General features: G+C 39.0%; 1 protein-coding gene across 1 annotated transcript in view; it reads right to left on the reverse strand.

Annotated features, from left to right (window-relative positions):
* Positions 1-7,988, reverse strand: part of b4galnt3a (beta-1,4-N-acetyl-galactosaminyl transferase 3a) — a 19,213-nt gene extending 11,225 nt beyond the window's left edge. The window contains exons 1-5 of the mRNA XM_016487191.1: positions 7,850-7,988; positions 6,461-6,546; positions 5,210-5,299; positions 5,030-5,120; positions 4,845-4,945 (exon numbers count right to left, since the gene is read on the reverse strand). Of these exons, the coding sequence (XP_016342677.1) occupies positions 4,845-4,945; positions 5,030-5,120; positions 5,210-5,299; positions 6,461-6,546; positions 7,850-7,988 (507 nt within the window). The remainder of the gene's footprint in view (positions 1-4,844; positions 4,946-5,029; positions 5,121-5,209; positions 5,300-6,460; positions 6,547-7,849) is intronic.
* Positions 7,989-19,495: the final 11,507 nt, after the last annotated feature.

A 19,495-nucleotide genomic window follows, 5' to 3' on the forward strand; every position in this document is an offset into this window, starting at 1 on the left:
TTATATTATCTTGCTGTATGTATGTCGTTTTCTTTACGTTTTCTGACTAAAAGCAACCAAAAAGCCATTTTAAAGTGGTTAAGCAAATTATAATAATAATAATCGGCAGGGATCCCAGACCAATACAATTAGTGTGCCTCCTCTATTTTAAAACCCACGAGCCGCCACTGCTAGCTAGCTATGCCTTCGTCAAGTAAATGCATAATACCTGGTTGTGATATTTTACAAAACAGCTCGGCCTCCTTATTTAAATAAGCTGCTAGAGGAAGACAGTTGAGAGAGACGGCAGCTTTCCCGCGAGTGGGTGTGGTTTCAGAGCCACCAGTGGACACGCCCCCAGCGTTTGAGAGCAGAAAAATACTGCTTATTTTTTCAAGATTTTGATACCTTATTTTATTTATTTGGCTTTTTTTTAGCATTCAAATTTTGCTGGGTGGTTAATAACACATTTTTCTGTGGTGTGATAAACTCTTATTTAGTTGAGTAACTTTCAACATTTTTTTTTTAAATGTAGCTAAAATAAATTCTTTGCAACCTTAAACAAGTTTAGTATGATTTTTTTTCAGTGTATCAATATATTGAGCTCATCATCCACACCTGTTCCACATTCTCTGTAATCACTAGAGTGTATTTAATTTATTTAGTTCATGCAGACCTTTGCCAAGTCCTGTTTGTGTCTTGTGTGTTGGCAAACTGTCTCTTTTCTTTGGGACTGTCTCCCATAGGTTTTTCACATTTAATAATTACCATGGTAAATTATTAAAGTATTGTTTGTTATATTCAACTTAACACAGAAAATAACCCATTCTAATTCAGTACATGTACGGTTTAATCTTTTATTTAATTAAAGCACTTACATTAAATATTCAATAATATTATTTGAGCATTGAAAATATGCAGTATCAACGACATCAAAGGTCAATATTTTTAAGACTATCTATCAGTTATTAATTGGGTCAGGAATTAATAATGAGTGATAAATAATGACTGAGAAATTTGGGTAAGCTATCATATAGGCAAGCATAAGAAGACACTGTAAAAAGTGTGTTGTGCTATCTATAACAGAAACTCTTTCAAATGTCAAACATAACTGAACATTAAACATTAACAGATGTTTCCCTTCACTCAAAAACATAAAAACAGCACTTAATTTCAATATTTACTCTCCATATCCAGCAATATGCAAAACATGTTGGCAACTAACCAACTAACCTACACCACCAAAATAAAACGGCATAATTTAGCTAATTCTCTTCAAATAAATAGGTAGCCTTCTTTCCTTAATTTAATTTTTTCAGTTTAATCAGTTCCTTAATTCATGCCTCAAAATTGCTTATGTTTTCTTAAGGAGTCATCGGATGCAAAATTCAGTTCCCCTTCAGGAACTCGAGCTGCGTCTAGTCGCTTTGGGAATGCCCTTGCGTGACCGAAGCCGATCTCAATTTCTTGGCAGAATGACGTAGTTATGCACAGGCCCCTCCCACGATTGTTGGTTGACAGTGGCATTAGTCTTTGGTTTTATCACAGCTCCGCCCTGAGTCAGCTGTCATCAGTCCGCCATTGTTTCAACGTTGGAGCGGTTGTAGACAAGAATAGCTCCTAAGCGATTGAGGTGTTTTGTTGTTGGATGTAATAATGAACATAGCAGTCGTCGTTTACTCCCGACATCTGAGCCGCTGAAGACGCAGTGGATTACGTTTGTCTTTGAAGGGAATGAGCCCCCGATCTACATAAATGCTTCTATGATCGTGCGAATCATTCGTGATCCAGCTTCACCTACAGAAGAAGTGAGTATAAGGTATAAGGTTTGAATCTTTGCAAATTGCCGTTCCCAATAATGTGCTAGTTAGCAAGTTTCATGATGAATGCTGAATGCGTACAGTCTCAGAGAACGGCTCGTCACCCCACGGAAGAGGGGGCGGGGTAAGCAGAGCTCATTAGCATTTAAAGCATCATGCACCGAAACGGGTCGCTGTGAACAGAGCTGTTTTTGACAAGGTAAAAATTGTGTTGTTTTACACTACTATTGAGAAATTTTAACCAAAGTATGTTATAGTTGTTTACCTTCACCTAAGCCATAAGCAACTGTGGATACTTGCAGACAATTGCATGCGTATGTGTCATTTCAGGCACACATAGACACGGAAGTGAACTGAATTTAGTGTTCACTACTGTGTGGCTCTCACCGTGTCTACACCGGACACGACAAAATACTATAGAACCCATTTTAATCAGTGATGCTGTCTGATTACACTGGATGTAGCACAGCGCGACACGACAAATTTGCAGCGGTCGCTTTGTCGCATCTAGTCTCTACAGACTTTAGCTGTTGCAGCACAGGGTGGCGTGACAGGTCTGGTGTAGTCACTGTGTCTGTGTGTGAGCAAAGAAAACAATCAGTATAAAGTAACAATCAGTATACTAAACATCGCACATCCTGTGGATGTGCACAACGTGATATCTATTGCCCAGGCAATCAACAAACAGGGGAAGATGCTCCAGAAAGTCACCACTGCCCTTGGTCAACGGTCTTCCCCGTCTTCTTCCTTCTTGATCAGCCCTCAGGATTTCTTGAGTCAAGTCAAGTCAAGTTTATTTGTACAGCGCTTTTCACGATACAAATAATTGCAAAGCAACTTTACAGCAAATTAAGTTTCTACAATATTTAGTGGTAGCTTATCAGTGGTGACTGTCAGTTAATGTACATATGGCAGAAATGTACGGAAAAATAAATTTAAGACGTAATAAAACAGACGATGTCACGCCCCGATGGTTGGTACCTCTCCCAATCCCATGGCCAAACCTTCACACTATTCAGGTGCCCCTGATGAATGCAATGAATACCTCCTTCAATGGAAACTGGCCTTCAAAATGCAGCCATTCCAGTTCCATGGAACAAACCAAGGTCACTTTTATCATCTCCCATCTCACCGGCAGAGCTTGTCAGTAGGGCATGGTGTTATGGGACCAAGACAAGACAGGTGCTCAATTCAACAGGGTGATATATATGTGGTTGATTATGCTATTCTGTGTCCTGGCAGCTGCTGGTGAGTGAAGTGAACCAGCCCTCGTACTACCTTTTGCCTTGGGCTCTGCACTAAGATCCAACTCCAGTTGATGGGAAAGGATGACACCCTTGGATTAGAGGAAACAATTTAGTATGTCATCCATGTAGAGGGATGGTTAATGTCCTGCCGACACAGGTGTCAGTCTCCAGTGAAAACCACATGCTCCTTTTTCCCTCTCTCACGTGGTCAATTACTCTGCATTGGCCATTGTAGAACCTATGCAAGTGGGGTCCTCCCAGTTGTCTTTGGCAGATTGCTGGACAGTTAGGCCTGTACTGTGGCTCTCCTCATCACTAGCTCTTTTCAACACCTGTTTGCTCTCCCTGGCGAATGATGAGTTCAAATATTTTCCCCCACAATCCACAAACATCCCCTCTCTCATCAGCTCGTCCTCACTAGCCCTATTATCTCACTCTCCGCCAATGGTCTTTCTGATTCTGGCTCTGCCAGGAATTTCATCACCCATGCCCTCGGTTCCATCCTCCAAGCCTAAGTGAAGCCCCTTCACAATATTATGACTGCTTTCACCATTGCCCCATTCTCAAGCATCCAGATACGACCAAAGCATTTGTTATTGAGGTTGATGCTTCAACCTCTGGAGTAGGAGCAGTACTTTCACAATACCATGGCACTCCTCCAAAACCAATAACCGTAAACTCCTGGCCATCAAAATGAGCTTAGAGGAGTGGAGGCGCAGGCTAGAGGGATCCTCTCTACCCTTTCAAGTCATCACCGACCACTGCAATCTGGAGAACATCCACTCTGACCAAGCACCTTAATCCTTGTGGGGCAAGGTGGGTGCTCTACATCATCTAATTCCACTTCTCCCGACATCTGAGCCGCTGAAGACGCAGTGGATTACGTTTGTCTTTGAAGGGAATGAGCCCCCGATCTACATAAATGCTTCTATGATCGTGCGAATCATTCGTGATCCAGCTTCACCTACAGAAGAAGTGAGTATAAGGTTTTTTAAATGAATCTTTGCAAATTGCCGTTCCCAATAATGTGCTAGTTAGCAAGTTTCATGATGAATGCGGCTAAAGTCTACAGTCTCTCAGAGAGCAGCTCGGAAGAGAGGCAGAGCTCATTAGCATTTAAAGGAACATACAACAAAATGGCTTGCTGTAAACAGAGCTGTTTTTGACAGGGTAAAAAGGGTGTTGTTTTACAATACCATTGAGAAATTTTAACCAAAGTATATAATAGACTTTTCATTAACACCCTAAAGAATCATATCAAACTGTGGAAAATGAGCATCCGATGACCCCTTTAAAAAATGAGGAAAACATCTTGGTTTTATTTGTGAAATGTTCTCAATATTTTCTATACAACACTGACTGCTTTAATAAAATATACACAGTATTTTTAATGATAACCTTAATTCTTTAAATGAAAATTACAAGACACATGATTAATTTTTTAGATTTTTTTTTAAAGAATGCTGTGTGAATCTGGCCCCTGAAAAATGGTGGTTTATGGTGATCTTGTCATGCTATTCTGTCCTCTTTAGAGCTTGACAGCATGTGGCCATTATAAATTGTCACTGTATGGAAAAGAGCTTCATCAATTCTTTTGTTTTTTTCTGTTCCACAGATTAAAAAATGGGTTTGGAATGACATCAGGGTGAGTAAATAAATACAGAATTTTTTTTTGTGTGTGTTAACTGACATAAATTGCATCATTTAAATTGTATTCAGGTGTAATATGTTCACTTACATTATAAATCTCAACCACTTGAATCACTAACAAACACATCCACGTTCAGACCAGACATACCTCACCAACATAGACGAGACGTTTAAGGTTTTCCGGACTTTCATTTAAACTGAGCCAGAACTCTGAGTTATCATCAGAGGAAACAGCAAAAATATATTCATCTATAAGCAGAACGATATCAGTGCATTTGTTAATTGCATCTACAAATGTTTAATTAAACACTTTTATTTTCATGCTGGACTCACCAGTTTCTGCAGGATGGAGGTAGCCAAAGATTCTCAGACCATAATTGCTCCACTGAGGTGCCACAGCAAGTCTGCTTACTGTGGTACGCACCTTTAAATATACCCATGATATTATATTATATTTATACAATGAGACTATCACTTGATAACAGTATATAACTAAATATGTATAGAACTTACATTGGGAAATAGTGGATAGAGCAGGTTATTCCTAAGTGGATCAAGGGATCCACCGCAACAGTCTTCAAAAACGTGCACATTCACTCGACCCTGAGGAGGAAATAGAAATGCTCAGGTTGTCTTCAGTAAGCCATGATAGAATAAAATATTTTTCAACTGGGCAGTTTTTGTATTTGCATATATTGCTTTTAAAAGTACATTTTAAAATCTAATGCTACAGGAGAACAGTTTTAGGCTCCACAAACCCTTGCCTAGTTCAGTGGTTCTCTATATAAGGTGTAAGACATGTAAGACATTTTTTCCCAGTATATTTATTAATATAATGTGTTTTCCACCCCCAACCCCCTTTTTTTAAGAAATTGGCAGTGTTGATATATCAATTAAATGAAAAACAATTATTTTTGTAATTCAATTAATTTCATGAAATCAAGCGTAGCGTTAGTTCTGGCAGGTCACGTTAGTCAAGCTCGCATCAGCTGACTCTCAGCTGATCCCCATCTACCTATAGGAATACGACACCTATCTAAGCATTCATATATAAGGTCCCTCAGTATTATCAGCAGTTTTCGCATTGCTCAATAGCTAATTACCCTCCTCCATCCCCAGCTCCTCCTCTGTCAGGATTCAGCCTTCTGATTCTCCTTTGAATCAGACTAATTCTAAAATGTGTACATAACATTATTGAACTTTAACGATATCTGCAATACATTAATGTTGGTTCTGTTCTGTTTATCCTGTGGGGGTTATCGCTGCTCTCCCTGCTCTCATCCATGCTAGACTGCATGGATGCGCAGGGAGTTCTTGCCCAGAACTGAACCATACCGCCAATCCAAACTGTATGCTAATTGTCAATCATCTTTGACGATAGTGGTCCTGACAGAACTGAATGTTTACAAATAAATAAATAAATAAACAAATAAATAAATAACAGATTGTTGTATTTCAGTTAAGTTATATTATTTTAATAAATTATTAATACAATATTAATCTTATTTAAACTTTTTCTTGAAGAATGATAACTTTTGTATATCAAAACTTTAAAGAATATTACAAAAATATTAAGAATTCTCTCTTTCTCTCTCTCTCACTTTTATTAAGTGTTTTGTGATAAACTGTTAGTCATCAGCAATATTTTTCATTGGAAATTCACAAAAAGAAGAACGTATTAAAATTAGGGGAATGAGAGTGAAATGGTCTTGTATCTTATTAAAATATTTATACATAAATAAAAAGTCAGGTCAACAATCTTACCTGGATCTCCTGTGCATCCAGAGGTTCATCATTTAGAGGTGATTCTCTCTTCTTGATATCTTTGTCAATGTATGTTTTTGCAGGCCCTTGAGAAAGTAATTCTCAAAAGTACTATATTGTATGAAGCATTATCATCCTGTACATGCAAAACCATCCTTATCTATGTTATATAAAATTAATTCAGAAGTAAACAATCACTATTCTTAACAGGAGCATCTTGTCCATTTTCCCATGGGCTAAACCACAAGAAGTTAAAAATCAAATGTCCTATGGGTGGCGCCAAAACAAGAATTTTCTTCAGGACAGAAGAAAATCAAAATAATATAATTATAAGCAAATATTTATTAATAACTGATTAATAATAATAATAATAATAAATACATCAACCTAGAATAATAAATTTTCCTTCCCCAAACTCTAACTGTAATGCTATCTGAATGAACTATCTGAAATATATATATATATATATATATGAAGAGTTCAGATGCAAAAGCCTCTAAGTGCCATCTGAAATTTTAATCTAAAATGACCATTTCTATCAGGCTCATATGTTTATATTCAGTTCTTTCACTTCAATAGCAATCTAAAATGAGCATTTTTATCAGGCTCCTATATTTATGTCCAGTTATTTAATTTTAATATCACAGAAAAGAACCTATACATTGCCATTAAAGTAAAATTACTGAACCTACGCATAGGAGCCGGATAAAAATGCTAATTTTAGATTAAAATTTCAGATGGCACTTAGAAGCTTTTGCATCTGAACCCTTCTCTCTCTCTCTCTCTCTCTCTCTCTCTCTCTATATATAACAGTGCTACAGAAAAGTGTACGTTCTACAAGAGCAACAGAAAAAAAACTTCAGCAAAACATCTGATTTGGGATAACTGACAGAAACAAACAAATATATCCTAACAAAAAATCCTAATAACTCATAATCTTCCCTTGTAATCTTGAGTTGTTTCAATAAGAGTAGAAGTTCTAGCACTTTTAGTGTCACAGTGGATATTTTACACTGGCTCTATGAAAATAGAGCAAAGACAACTAAAATAGGGCTTATAGTGAAGGGTGGAGTTGCAGAAAATGACAAAGCTTATGAAACATTACACACCTTACATAGTCTCGTTCAGTTAATACATGTATAGATCTGGCATTTTATGAATGGCTAGTTTGAGAAAATCAATGGTTTCCTCAGTTTTGTGCTTGCAAACTCTTTTTTTGTTTCTAAATGATCTGGCATCCTGAACTGGATCTTGGGACTTGAACTCCACTGCATAAGAAAATTACTAAGAATATCAGACAAATAATTTTTGAAGAAAGACTAAAAAGCATAAAACATCAGCCAAAAATTAAATAAATAAATACAGCCATTATAAATAAAGGTAACTTACCAGCAGGCAAAATATTTTTTTGTGAGTCCACATAATATGCTCCTATAGATATGAAAACATAAAATATACTACATATTATGAGTAGAAAAAATAAATAGAACATCACTTTGCGGTGGTGAAAAGCTCTCAGAGTAAACATTCTGTAAGACACTGAGCACCATATGATGCCCAGGATGTATTAAGCTGCTTTTTAGACACCATTGTCTCACACAAAAACCGGCTGAACAAGATAGAACAAGTTTGTGTGACGAGGGTTAGTTAAATGTCCTGTTGGCTCTAGTCTAGAATCTCTCGAAATCTGCTTGTGTAGATCTTATCAGCTTGTTAAAAAGGAATTAAAAGACTATGAAAAACATGTAAATATAAAATGTCCTTTATTTGGATCTCAAGCAAGGTAAAATAAAAAGCTAAATGATTTAGGGTGAAGATCACGTTATGTTGATCTCTTCTCCTTTGAGAATTCCCATTTCTTGTCCCCATCTTTAAAAGAAAAAAGTAGCTACATAGCTACATGGGACATGGTAAAAAGCCATTTAACCCTTGTGTGATGTTCATATTTTTGTTATTCAGCCAGTGTTTGTGGGTCTGGTGGACCTGCTGCATTTTTGGGTTTTTAATTCAACACAATTAAAAAAATTCAGTTAAAATACTCAACAGATGTTTACTTCATCCCAATTACAAGCAATATAAACAGCATATATGGTTGATATTTGCCCTTTACCTTTGTTAGATCACATTTATGAATTAAAGTGCTACAAACGTGTGTGGGAACGGCAGGGGGGAGGGGTGTAGAGTGTGTGATCATTGAAAATTTGTTCTGATATATGTTCTTCACAAGAAATGAGTCAAGGCCAATGAGTATGAGTTTGAAAAAATAATAGACAAAAAGTGAAAACGGGTCCCACAGACCCAAACACCATATAAGGGTTAAAAGCCATTTTTCTAAATATATACAATGTCCTCCACTAATATTGACACCCTTGGTAAAAATGAGCAAAGGTGGCTGTGAAAATAAGTCTACATTGTTTATCCTTTTGATCTTTCATAAAAAAATGACACAATTCTAACTTTTCATTGAAATAAAACAATGGAAATTGGGCGGTTACGTACGTACGTATCGTTCCCTGATGGAGGGAATGGAGAGACGTTATGTAGTGATGACATTAGGGGTCTAACTTGGGAGCGCCAAGAGAAAACGCCAATGAGAATTGGCTAGTGGATTTTGCATGCCGAGCTGCTCCCCGTACATACGGGTAAATAAGACGACAGCGTGCATCCACTCATTCAGGTTTTATGCTGAGGAGCCGAGACCTAGTCCCTGCATTAGCGAGTGGTTCAGGGTTGTGGCAAGGGGAAATAATGTCCCCATAGGCCATGCTGCTGTTCCATCCATAATATATTTTCACCCTTGGGGGAAAGATCTTTCTTCCCTTTTTTATTTACTTTCAGCAAGGCTAGATAAATGCTGGGGAAGCGTGCCTTCCAAGGAGAAGGTCACTACAGAGACACATCCTATCTGTAGGGAGGTGACACTAATATGGACTGACCTAGGAGACAGTACTACATATGAAATGGGTCAGTGAGGAAGGTCCTACCTGGGAGTAGGGATGGAACTACTGTACGCAGAGACTGACAGAGCAGGTCTCTCAAGGGAAGAAACATGTTTACCAAGAAGAAGAATATACATTTGGGATTGCCCGAAGGGAATCACGTCATATAGACACCTAGCCCAGTACAGAGGCTGACCGGGGCTCTGGGCATGCTAACACCAGTACTGGGCTCCGCCAAGTCTGACTGCCGAGGGGCCTAGAGGATGCTCGACCAGGGTTCGCCATCTGGGGAGGAAAGGTGCTCACATCCCCGTGTGAGGAGGAATGGTACAGCAAGCGTGACACAGAGCCTGTTCTTTCTGCCACTTACCTATTACTCAACACATGATAAGAAACTGGCTTTATGCGAAGGTTATAAAACCTAGCGAAGGTATTAGGTGCCCAGCCTTCAGCTCTGCAGATGTCTGCCAGAGAGGTGCTGTGCACCAAAGCCCAGGAGGAGGCCCTCACCCCTAGGGGGCATGGCTCATCTTGGGATTTGTACACCAAGGTGATGGCATCCACTATCCAGTGGGCCAACCTCTGCTTGGAGACAGCCTTACCTTTCTGCTAGCCTCCGTAGCAGACAAAGAGCTGCTCAGAGCTTCTGAAGCTCCGGGTGCAGTCCACATATATGCAAAGTGCTCGTACGGGACACAGTAACGCCAAGGCTGGATCTGCCTCCTCCAGGGGCAGCGCTTGCAGATTCACCACTTGGACCCGGAAGAGAGTGGAGGGAACCTTGGGCACGTATTCAGGCCGGGACCTCAGGACAACGTGAGAGTAGGCCTGCCCGAACATAAGGCACTCTTCGCTCACTGAAAATGCTTGGAGGTCTCCGACCATTTTGATTAAGGTGAGCGCATTCAGGAGCGCTGTCTTAATAGACAGAAACTTAGGCTCGAAGCGGCTCAAACTTAGGCATATACAGGAACTTAGTCTCCAGCAGCTCAAAGGGACCCCTCTGAAGACCAGCCAGGACAACAGAGAGCTCCTAGGAGGGCACCAGGGGTGACCAAGGAGGATTTAACCTTCTGGCACCCCTCAGTAACCTAACAATCAGGTTGTGATTCCCCAGGGACCGGCCATCCACTGCATCGTGATGTGCCAAGGTCTTCGCTGGGGATCTGTCTCTGGGGCTCATCTAGTTGTCATGGTCTCCGCTGACATTCAGGGCTGTCGAGGCCATCTCTAATTGCTTTTCCACCATCTGGACTGGATACGGATTGGATCAGGGTGACTGCAGTGACTGTCTAATCTGGATACAGACTGGATCTGGGTAGCTACAATGACCTTGGAATAAGAATGAAACAGACTAATATTAGTGTAGATGCCATTATTCTTAAGATGTAACAAGTACATGTTACCAATTACCCAGCGCCGCCAAGGTCGGGATGGATGCCGAACTTCTCCGTATCCTCTCAAAAGTGCTCGAAGAGCTGGGTTTAGAGTGGTCTCCGCTGGAGAAGCCCTCTCGCTGCCGTCTGGATGAATGGTTCCTGCCGGGGTGCCATCAGGCCCCTCGCCAGCGTTCCTCTCTGTTCTTCCCGGAGGTCCACGACAAGCTCACCAGGTCGTGGCGTGCCCCTTACTCTGCACACCTCCATACTTCCGCTTCATCCTCCCTCACTTCAGTTGATGGCGCTAAAGAAAAGGGATACGAGAAGCTGCCTCCCCTGGACGAGTCAGTGGCCGCGCATCTCTGCCCGCCCACTGCCATTGGCTGGAAGGCAAAGGCCGCCCACCTGTCCAAGCCGTGTATGACCACTTCAGCTCTCGCTGGACGCGCCTACTCCTCGGCTGGACAGGCGGCCTCGGCGCTCCATTCTATGGCAGTCCTCCAGGTCTTTCAGGCCAACCTCCTTTCCTGTATGGAGAAGTCTGGCCCGGACCCCACGAAGCTCAGGGAGCTGAAGAGCACAACAGACCTAGCTTTGCGCGCCACCAAGACCACCGCCCAGACAATCGGGAGATGCATGGCTAGCTTTGTGGTGCTCGAGCGCCCCTTGTGGCTCACTTTGATGGAGATCAAGGATGCAGACAAGGTCCCCTTCCTTGACGCCCCGATCTCCCCCACCGGCCTCTTCGCCCTGCGGTTGAGGGTTTCTCGGAGCGCTTCACGGAGGCACAAAAGTCGTCTCAGACACTTCCTGCCGAAGCACTCCAGCTCATCGGCTGCTCCTAGTCGCCCTAAGCCTACTCCGACTCAGCAGCCCACGAAACCTGCACCGGCCACTCCCGCCGCTCAGCCTGCTAAGCTGCAGCCTCGAGGGCACTCCCGTTCAGCCAGACGCTACCCCTTTCCCAAGCATTTTCCCCTAACCCTAACAGAAAAGAAGGTAGTCATTTTGGTGTTATAAAAATATTATATTTTGTAAATTTATATGCAGTATTATACAGTCACTGTGCGTAATTACAGTAATTAACTGCCAACACTCCTGCCAGTTATTCACTGTAATTCTTGAAACAGTAAAATACTGGCAACACTGTTGCCAGCTAGTCACTGTAATGGCTCAGTTACAGTTATTAACTGGCAACACTGTTGCCAGCTACTCACTGTTAGTGATTCATTACAGTAACTAGCTGGCAAAACTACTATAGAATACTACCTGTAAAAACTACTATAGAATAGTTCATTATATAAATATTGTGTTAATTATTCTTGTGATTACTATTTAAACTCTCACTATTTAAATTTGATTTTCCAATTTTCAATTTCAGTATGGATACACACCTAAAAGCTTTCACCCTTATTGCCTGCAGAAACAAGATACAGTTCAAAGAACTAGATGACCTTTTGTGACAATGACGGGGACAATGTTGTCACACTATATGAGGTAGGTTGTCTCAATAGGGAATGTCATTAAACCAGATTTTGTAGGACCTTTAAACAGTGAACTGGCAACAACCAGTTATAACCCTAGTAACTATCCTTAGTAATTTTAATAGGAATTCAGTAAATTCATCTTCCTGTCATTCTTAGTCAAATTTCAATTCTACATCCTGACAAATTCAAATTAATCTCATGAACTGAAAAAGATTTGATGTTGAGGCTAATTTGAAATTTGCTCAAAGCTGTTAAGAAAAGGCTTTTATTTATCAGTGGCTTTTCACACATTTTGACACTGTATACTTTTTAATTTATTTGTAAAGATTAGTCAGAAATCAAAAAAATTCTTTGTCTGTCTGAAACGATATAACTGCCTGTTATATATCCCTTGTGTCTTCTTGGATTATTGTCTTACTTTGTTCCTCTTTCCTGTTCTGTTTTTGTAAGACAATTGATTGATTGCCCTGTCATAAAAATTCCATACCCCCACCACCCCTCCCCACCCAACTGGAAACCTGTTTGGACACCTGTTTATGTACACCTCCACCCATCCAACTGGACATCTGTTTGTACATCTGTTTATCCACCCAAATCCAAAGGAATTTATGACCCGTCTCATTGTTTGGGAATGTGTTTTTGTGTGGGACATTGAAACTGTTCAAACACGATGTGCTTTAAACTTTAAAATGTGAAACGGTGTATTGGTTGGTAAACAAGATCAAGGGATGTTTTTATTAAAGTTTTTTTTTCACATACATTTGAAGACAAACATCTATCATACAGGCAATAGAACCAATGTGATGACTGTGGTTTCCAAACAGTAAAACAAGTCAAGACGATCATTTACGTATTGTTATACAATTTTAAAAAGTAGAGTTTGATACTGATATGAGTAAGAAAAGAAAAGAAAAGAAAAGAAAAAAATCGAGCATCTTACGCTGATCTAAAATAAAAAAGTATCAGACATGTTCGTGTAACCAATACGGTAGTTGTCAAAATCTTGTAACATTACAATTTTAAAAAGGTAGAGTTTGTTACTAATACAAAGGTAAATAAAAAAAAGAGCTGAGCATCTTACGCTGATCTGAAACAAACAAACAAACAAAAAAAAGCATCAGACACGTTCGTTAAACAACAGATTATGGCAGTTGTCAAAACCTATGTTACAGTCTAACATTACAATTTTTGGTAACACTTTATTTTGATAGTCCATTTTAGACATTCTACTAAATATAAAAGTAAATAAATAAATAAATTGTAGCTCATTAAATTGTATTATTTACACATTACAATTGTAGCTCTAGACAGTTACCTATGGCTGTTATTTTATTAATACAGTTGTCTGATTGATTGTATAGTCTCACGCATTCAGAAATCACGCAAAAGAAAACGAAGCAGTTTTACTACGATAAAACCATGGTTAATTTTTGTAAAGGTTGTGATGTCCACGTTTTTGTTGAAGAAATTATAGAGGCTGTAGCATTTCTATCACAAAATGCTGGCCAAAAATGAAAGATTAAAGGGATATTTGAATTAGCCTAAATGTTTTGTCAATATTAAAGACTTGATCGTCCTGTAAGTGTAACAGCAGCAACTACCAGGCCTTTGGAGCCCTTTGTAGGTATTTGTAATGTACATAAATTGTTTATTTTGTATTACATTATGTATTTTAACAGTATTATTCAATGAAACCATATAATTATTAATTAACCAATCATTATTGCCTCATTGTTTTATATAATGCATTTTAAGTAATTTTAAAGGCTGTTGTTGGCTTAGATCTGATTTTATAACCTTCTTTGTAAACTATTATTAACAAAACCATGGTTAATTTGTGGTTACCATCCATGGCTACAAGAACCATGATTTTTGGTTTTATTCGTAGTAAAACCATTGCTAATTTTTGTAAGGGAACATGAAAACTTAGAGAGAATATTGCAGTAAAAGATGCAGTGGTTAAATTATTACCGACATTAAAACAGGTTATTAACATCAACAACCAAAAACGTTTCACAGGATTATAAATATACCTGAAAGTGATGCATGGGCTTGATCTTTTTTTTTCTTTTTCTTTTCTCGGCGCCGGATTGCTGATGTCTTTTCATGGGCATATTCATGTTTAGATTTTTATTTATGTATAAGTATATGTTAATTTTAATATTAATATAGAACGAAAGTTTTTTTTTTGAGCAACTTGGATGGTGCCCACCTGGAAGTTGGTGCCCTATGCAAACAGTGTACTCTGCGTATAGGGAGCGGTGGGTACTGGTGGGGGCATACATAAACAGGTGTCCAAACAGGTGTCCAGTTGTGTGGGGAGGGGTGGTAGGTGTATGGAATTTTTATGACAGGGCAATCAATCGAATTTTGACACAAAGTCGACTGCCAACTCTCTTTTGTAGTTTTTCTCATTTATTAGTTCCTTGATTGATTATGTATACATGCATGTATTTATTGGTAGACTGTTAGCCCTGTCTGTATTTATAGTCCTAGTGGTTTCTTTTTCTTTTTTTTCAGGCTGTTATGTTGGTTTGCTTAGTTGTTTTTCTATTATTTTGTACCTGGACGGGATGTATCCATTTCTTTGTTTATCTTGGTTCTCTTATTTCCTTATTAAACCTGAGCTATTCAAACCTTAGCTATGAAACTGGATCCAACCCTCGCTAGTCTCTGAGTTAACCCAGTGTAACAGAGGGACCTGACCAAGCATGGATCCAGCAATAAGCTTGATCAAACTCCCACAGGTGAAGAGACTGTCTGGACATTGCTCATTTAACAGACTTTCCGGATTTTGCTGTCATAGATCTCATTTGGACAGGACTAAACAATCTCACAAATTTACAGTCACAACTTCAATCACACTTATACCCACTAATGGTCTTCGAGGGACCCTTTGTGAGTATATGGACCTAGCCCTCCAGCTAAGCGGATCTCCTTTCACTGTGGGAGTGGTGGAGAAAGAACCAGTGACTAACCCACAGGAAACCCCAAACACGGACCTTGGCCCACCACTGATCTCAGTGCGTGTCCCTAAGTCCGGTGGTCCCAGTGCTTATCTTGCTTCTTTTATTTCCTTATTAAACTTTATTATGCAATTGTATCCAACCCTCACTTGTCTCTGAGTTCACCCAGCGTAACATTCTATGTTTATTTGTCTGGCATCTATAAAGCCCTTTCATGGGCATATTCATGTTTAGATTTTTATTTATGTATAAGTATATGTTAATTTTAATATTAATATAGAACGAAAGTTTTTTTTTTGAGCAACTTGGATGGTGCCCACCTGGAAGTTGGTGCCCTATGCAAACAGTGTACTCTGCGTATAGGGAGCGGTGGGTACTGGTGGGGGCATACATAAACAGGTGTCCAAACAGGTGTCCAGTTGTGTGGGGAGGGGTGGTAGGTGTATGGAATTTTTATGACAGGGCAATCAATCAAATTTTGACACAAAGTCGACTGCCAACTCTCTTTTGTAGTTTTTCTCATTTATTAGTTCCTTGATTGATTATGTATACATGCATGTATTTATTGGTAGACTGTTAGCCCTGTCTGTATTTATAGTCCTAGTGGTTTCTTTTTCTTTTTTTTCAGGCTGTTATGTTGGTTTGCTTAGTTGTTTTTCTATTATTTTGTACCTGGACGGGATGTATCCATTTCTTTGTTTATCTTGGTTCTCTTATTTCCTTATTAAACCTGAGCTATTCAAACCTTAGCTATGAAACTGGATCCAACCCTCGCTAGTCTCTGAGTTAACCCAGTGTAACAGAGGGACCTGACCAAGCATGGATCCAGCAATAAGCTTGATCAAACTCCCACAGGTGAAGAGACTGTCTGGACATTGCTCATTTAACAGACTTTCCGGATTTTGCTGTCATAGATCTCATTTGGACAGGACTAAACAATCTCACAAATTTACAGTCACAACTTCAATCACACTTATACCCACTAATGGTCTTCGAGGGACCCTTTGTGAGTATATGGACCTAGCCCTCCAGCTAAGCGGATCTCCTTTCACTGTGGGAGTGGTGGAGAAAGAACCAGTGACTAACCCACAGGAAACCCCAAACACGGACCTTGGCCCACCACTGATCTCAGTGCGTGTCCCTAAGTCCGGTGGTCCCAGTGCTTATCTTGCTTCTTTTATTTCCTTATTAAACTTTATTATGCAATTGTATCCAACCCTCACTTGTCTCTGAGTTCACCCAGCGTAACATTCTATGTTTATTTGTCTGGCATCTATAAAGCCCTGTATTGTATATGACAGTTAGATTTCTTACCGGTAAACCTTATCACAACCTTATCACAGCCAGTAAACCTTATCACAGTTCACTACAGTAAATTTGCAAAGTCTGAGAAGTGAACGTACTTATTCCACACACAGTATTCTTCTTATTGCCACTGTATTGTTGTTCATTGTTACATTCAAACTGTTGTTTGAATAGCTAATTCAAACGCTAAAGACAAGACATATGTATTTTTTGTGTGTTTTTATCTTGAGAAGAGAGAGATATTGCTGGCTTACGTACCTTATTCAATACCTCTCCTCATCCCTATCTAATCATTGTTGTCTTTTTTTCCTCCAATCACACTGCTACACAAAAAGAGGTTGCCATTCGCCAAGCTATCTCCATGGAAAAAGAGATGGTTTGGGAAAGCCCACTTCAGAGCATCATTTACATTTGTGTGATCTGGACCCTCATTACAAATGAACCAGGCTTAAAAAAAAACAAAACAAACAAACAAAGGAATAAAGAAAGAAAGAAAGAAAGAAAGAAAGAAAGAAAGAAAGTCCAAGACCTCATCTGTAACCTACACAACACTTTAGAAGGGCTTCAGGAGAGAAGACAGAGCCATTTTCTTGGGGTTTCCTGAGACAGCCTGGAAAACATGAATTTGTCTGAGGTCCATGGGGGAGGATGAGGGGTCTGACAGTCAGTGTTGGGAAGGTTACTTTGGAAATGTAATAGGTTACAGATTACAAGTTACCCTATTTAAAATGTAACAGTAGTGTAACTTTTTCAATTACTTTATTAAAGTAATGTAACTGATGACTTTTGATTACGTTTTGATTACTTTTCTAAATTTCTAATGAATGTTTATTTGCAAGTATTAATCATTTTCAAACATTTACACCATGCAGGGTTAACCTTACAGTAGTGCTCAACACTGTCAGACTTTCAAAATCCTTCATCACTTGAATTAAGATGATAAAATTTGCACTTTGAGATTGATCTGAAGTTCAATGCAGATTTAAAATCATAAGAAAGAGTTTAATTTTTTGAAACCAAATCTTTGCATAACTACAGGAAACACTGCATCTAACAATGCCACTGTATTGCTTAGATAGGTATAACATTTTAGTACTGAATAAGCCTTCCTGATCTCACACACACACCTGTTTACTGTAGTTACAAACACAACATTTTACTGTTTGCTTTTCTAGTACAACCCTCTTTCTTTAGCTCAAGTATGCAAACCTCTTTGCACATGCACTGTAATATGTATTATATTGAAAGTTACATTTTCAAATGAAAATGGCAACGTGATCGTTTCATAAAGTATGCGGTTTCATTTTTGCTGGAGGAAACAGCTGTAGTGTGATGAGGAAATTTTACAGTAGATGGGGAACCGATTGCTCCCCCATGGTATTTTGTAAACTGTATTTATGACAAAGAACTGTACAGTATGATAACAAACAATCTATCGATAAACACACACCTTGCCCTCTGTTTCTCGCTCTGCGCCGCCGTGGTCTGCTTATTGAAGAACGAGCTGAAAGACGGGGAGGAGCCGAAGTCTGCCGCTGTTTTCATATGAAGTTTAAAGGGGACTGAGGCGATCACGAATTCATGTACAGTTTATGGAGCTGATCGCAAAATTTTTAGGGGGGCTGAGTAGTCATTTTAGGTGGAGTATTCAGTGCAATTTGGGAAATAAATCAATTAAATCTGTATGTGGATGTGTGTAAATATTCAAATGTAATCCCCTTTGTAATCTTTAACATTTTCATATGTAACTGTAATTTAATTACACATTTTTTTCTTAGTAATTGTAACTGATTACAGTTACATTTATTTTGTAATTAAATTACGTAACGCCGTTACATGTAACTAGTTACTCCCCAACACTGCTGACAGTAAACAATTACCAGCGTCTCTTTATGTGGTCTCAGTTCATTTCACCTTTGGAGTCACCAGCAAGTAATGAAAAATGAGAGGTTTACACAGCAGAATGACTGCCACATCATTGTTCTATTGTGTGTCTGGGTTTGGGCATGTAGAGAGACTGGCATGTCATGGAATGACAATGAGAAACTCGGCTCTTGCAATAAAAAGTATAACTTTAACTAAAGACATTTCAACTTTGTTATATGGTCAAACTGAAACTCGCAATGTAAATTTTAGATTTATTTTGCTACTTTCTAAATGCCTATATGCATTGTTTTTTTTTATCCCGATCTGAAAGACATGACAACTTTATGCATACACACATATGGATATATATATTAGTAATATATCGCATACACGATATATAATATATTGTATGCAATATATTACTATATATTAATATATTAGTAATTATATATACACACACATACACACACACACACAACTTTGCTAAAAAAATTGCAATCATCAAAGTTTGGGGCATAGATATTTACCAGAATTACTTGTTTTCCAAATAGGCAACCTACCACGATAACATATCGGCCATTATGGTCACTGATAACGTTGCCAGTGACAAATGGAATATCTTTCCTTAAAAGAATAGCAGCATCTCTACTTTTCACATTAAAACAAGAATGAAAAACCTGACCCCCCCCACACCGTCTGAGTTTCACTACATCTGCATTCAAAATGTGCATTTCCTGTAAAAAGGCGACCCCTGCCTTTAGGAGGTGCAAATGTGCCATAATCTTATTTCTCTTAATAAAATTATTCATGCCTTTCACATTCCAAGTCACAACATTTATCTCAGTTGTCTGGGGTTTAGACATTTTGTCAAAAGGTAACAAATAATAAATTGACTAGAATGAAGCACAGAAAAAAAGACATTGCACGTTGCGTGAACAATATACAACTTTAACATATAGGTGTTTGCTAAGGTGAACCGGTGCTTATTGAATGCTGATTGATAAAACATGCCGCACACAAACCCAACCCTCCCCCATTTCAAAACCCATATAATAACCATCAAAAACCAAACATCCACTGGCTTACAGCGTGC

Source organism: Sinocyclocheilus anshuiensis, unplaced genomic scaffold (genome assembly GCF_001515605.1).
Source record: "Sinocyclocheilus anshuiensis isolate Anshui unplaced genomic scaffold, SAMN03320099.WGS_v1.1 scaffold882, whole genome shotgun sequence".
Lineage (NCBI taxonomy): Eukaryota > Metazoa > Chordata > Actinopteri > Cypriniformes > Cyprinidae > Sinocyclocheilus > Sinocyclocheilus anshuiensis.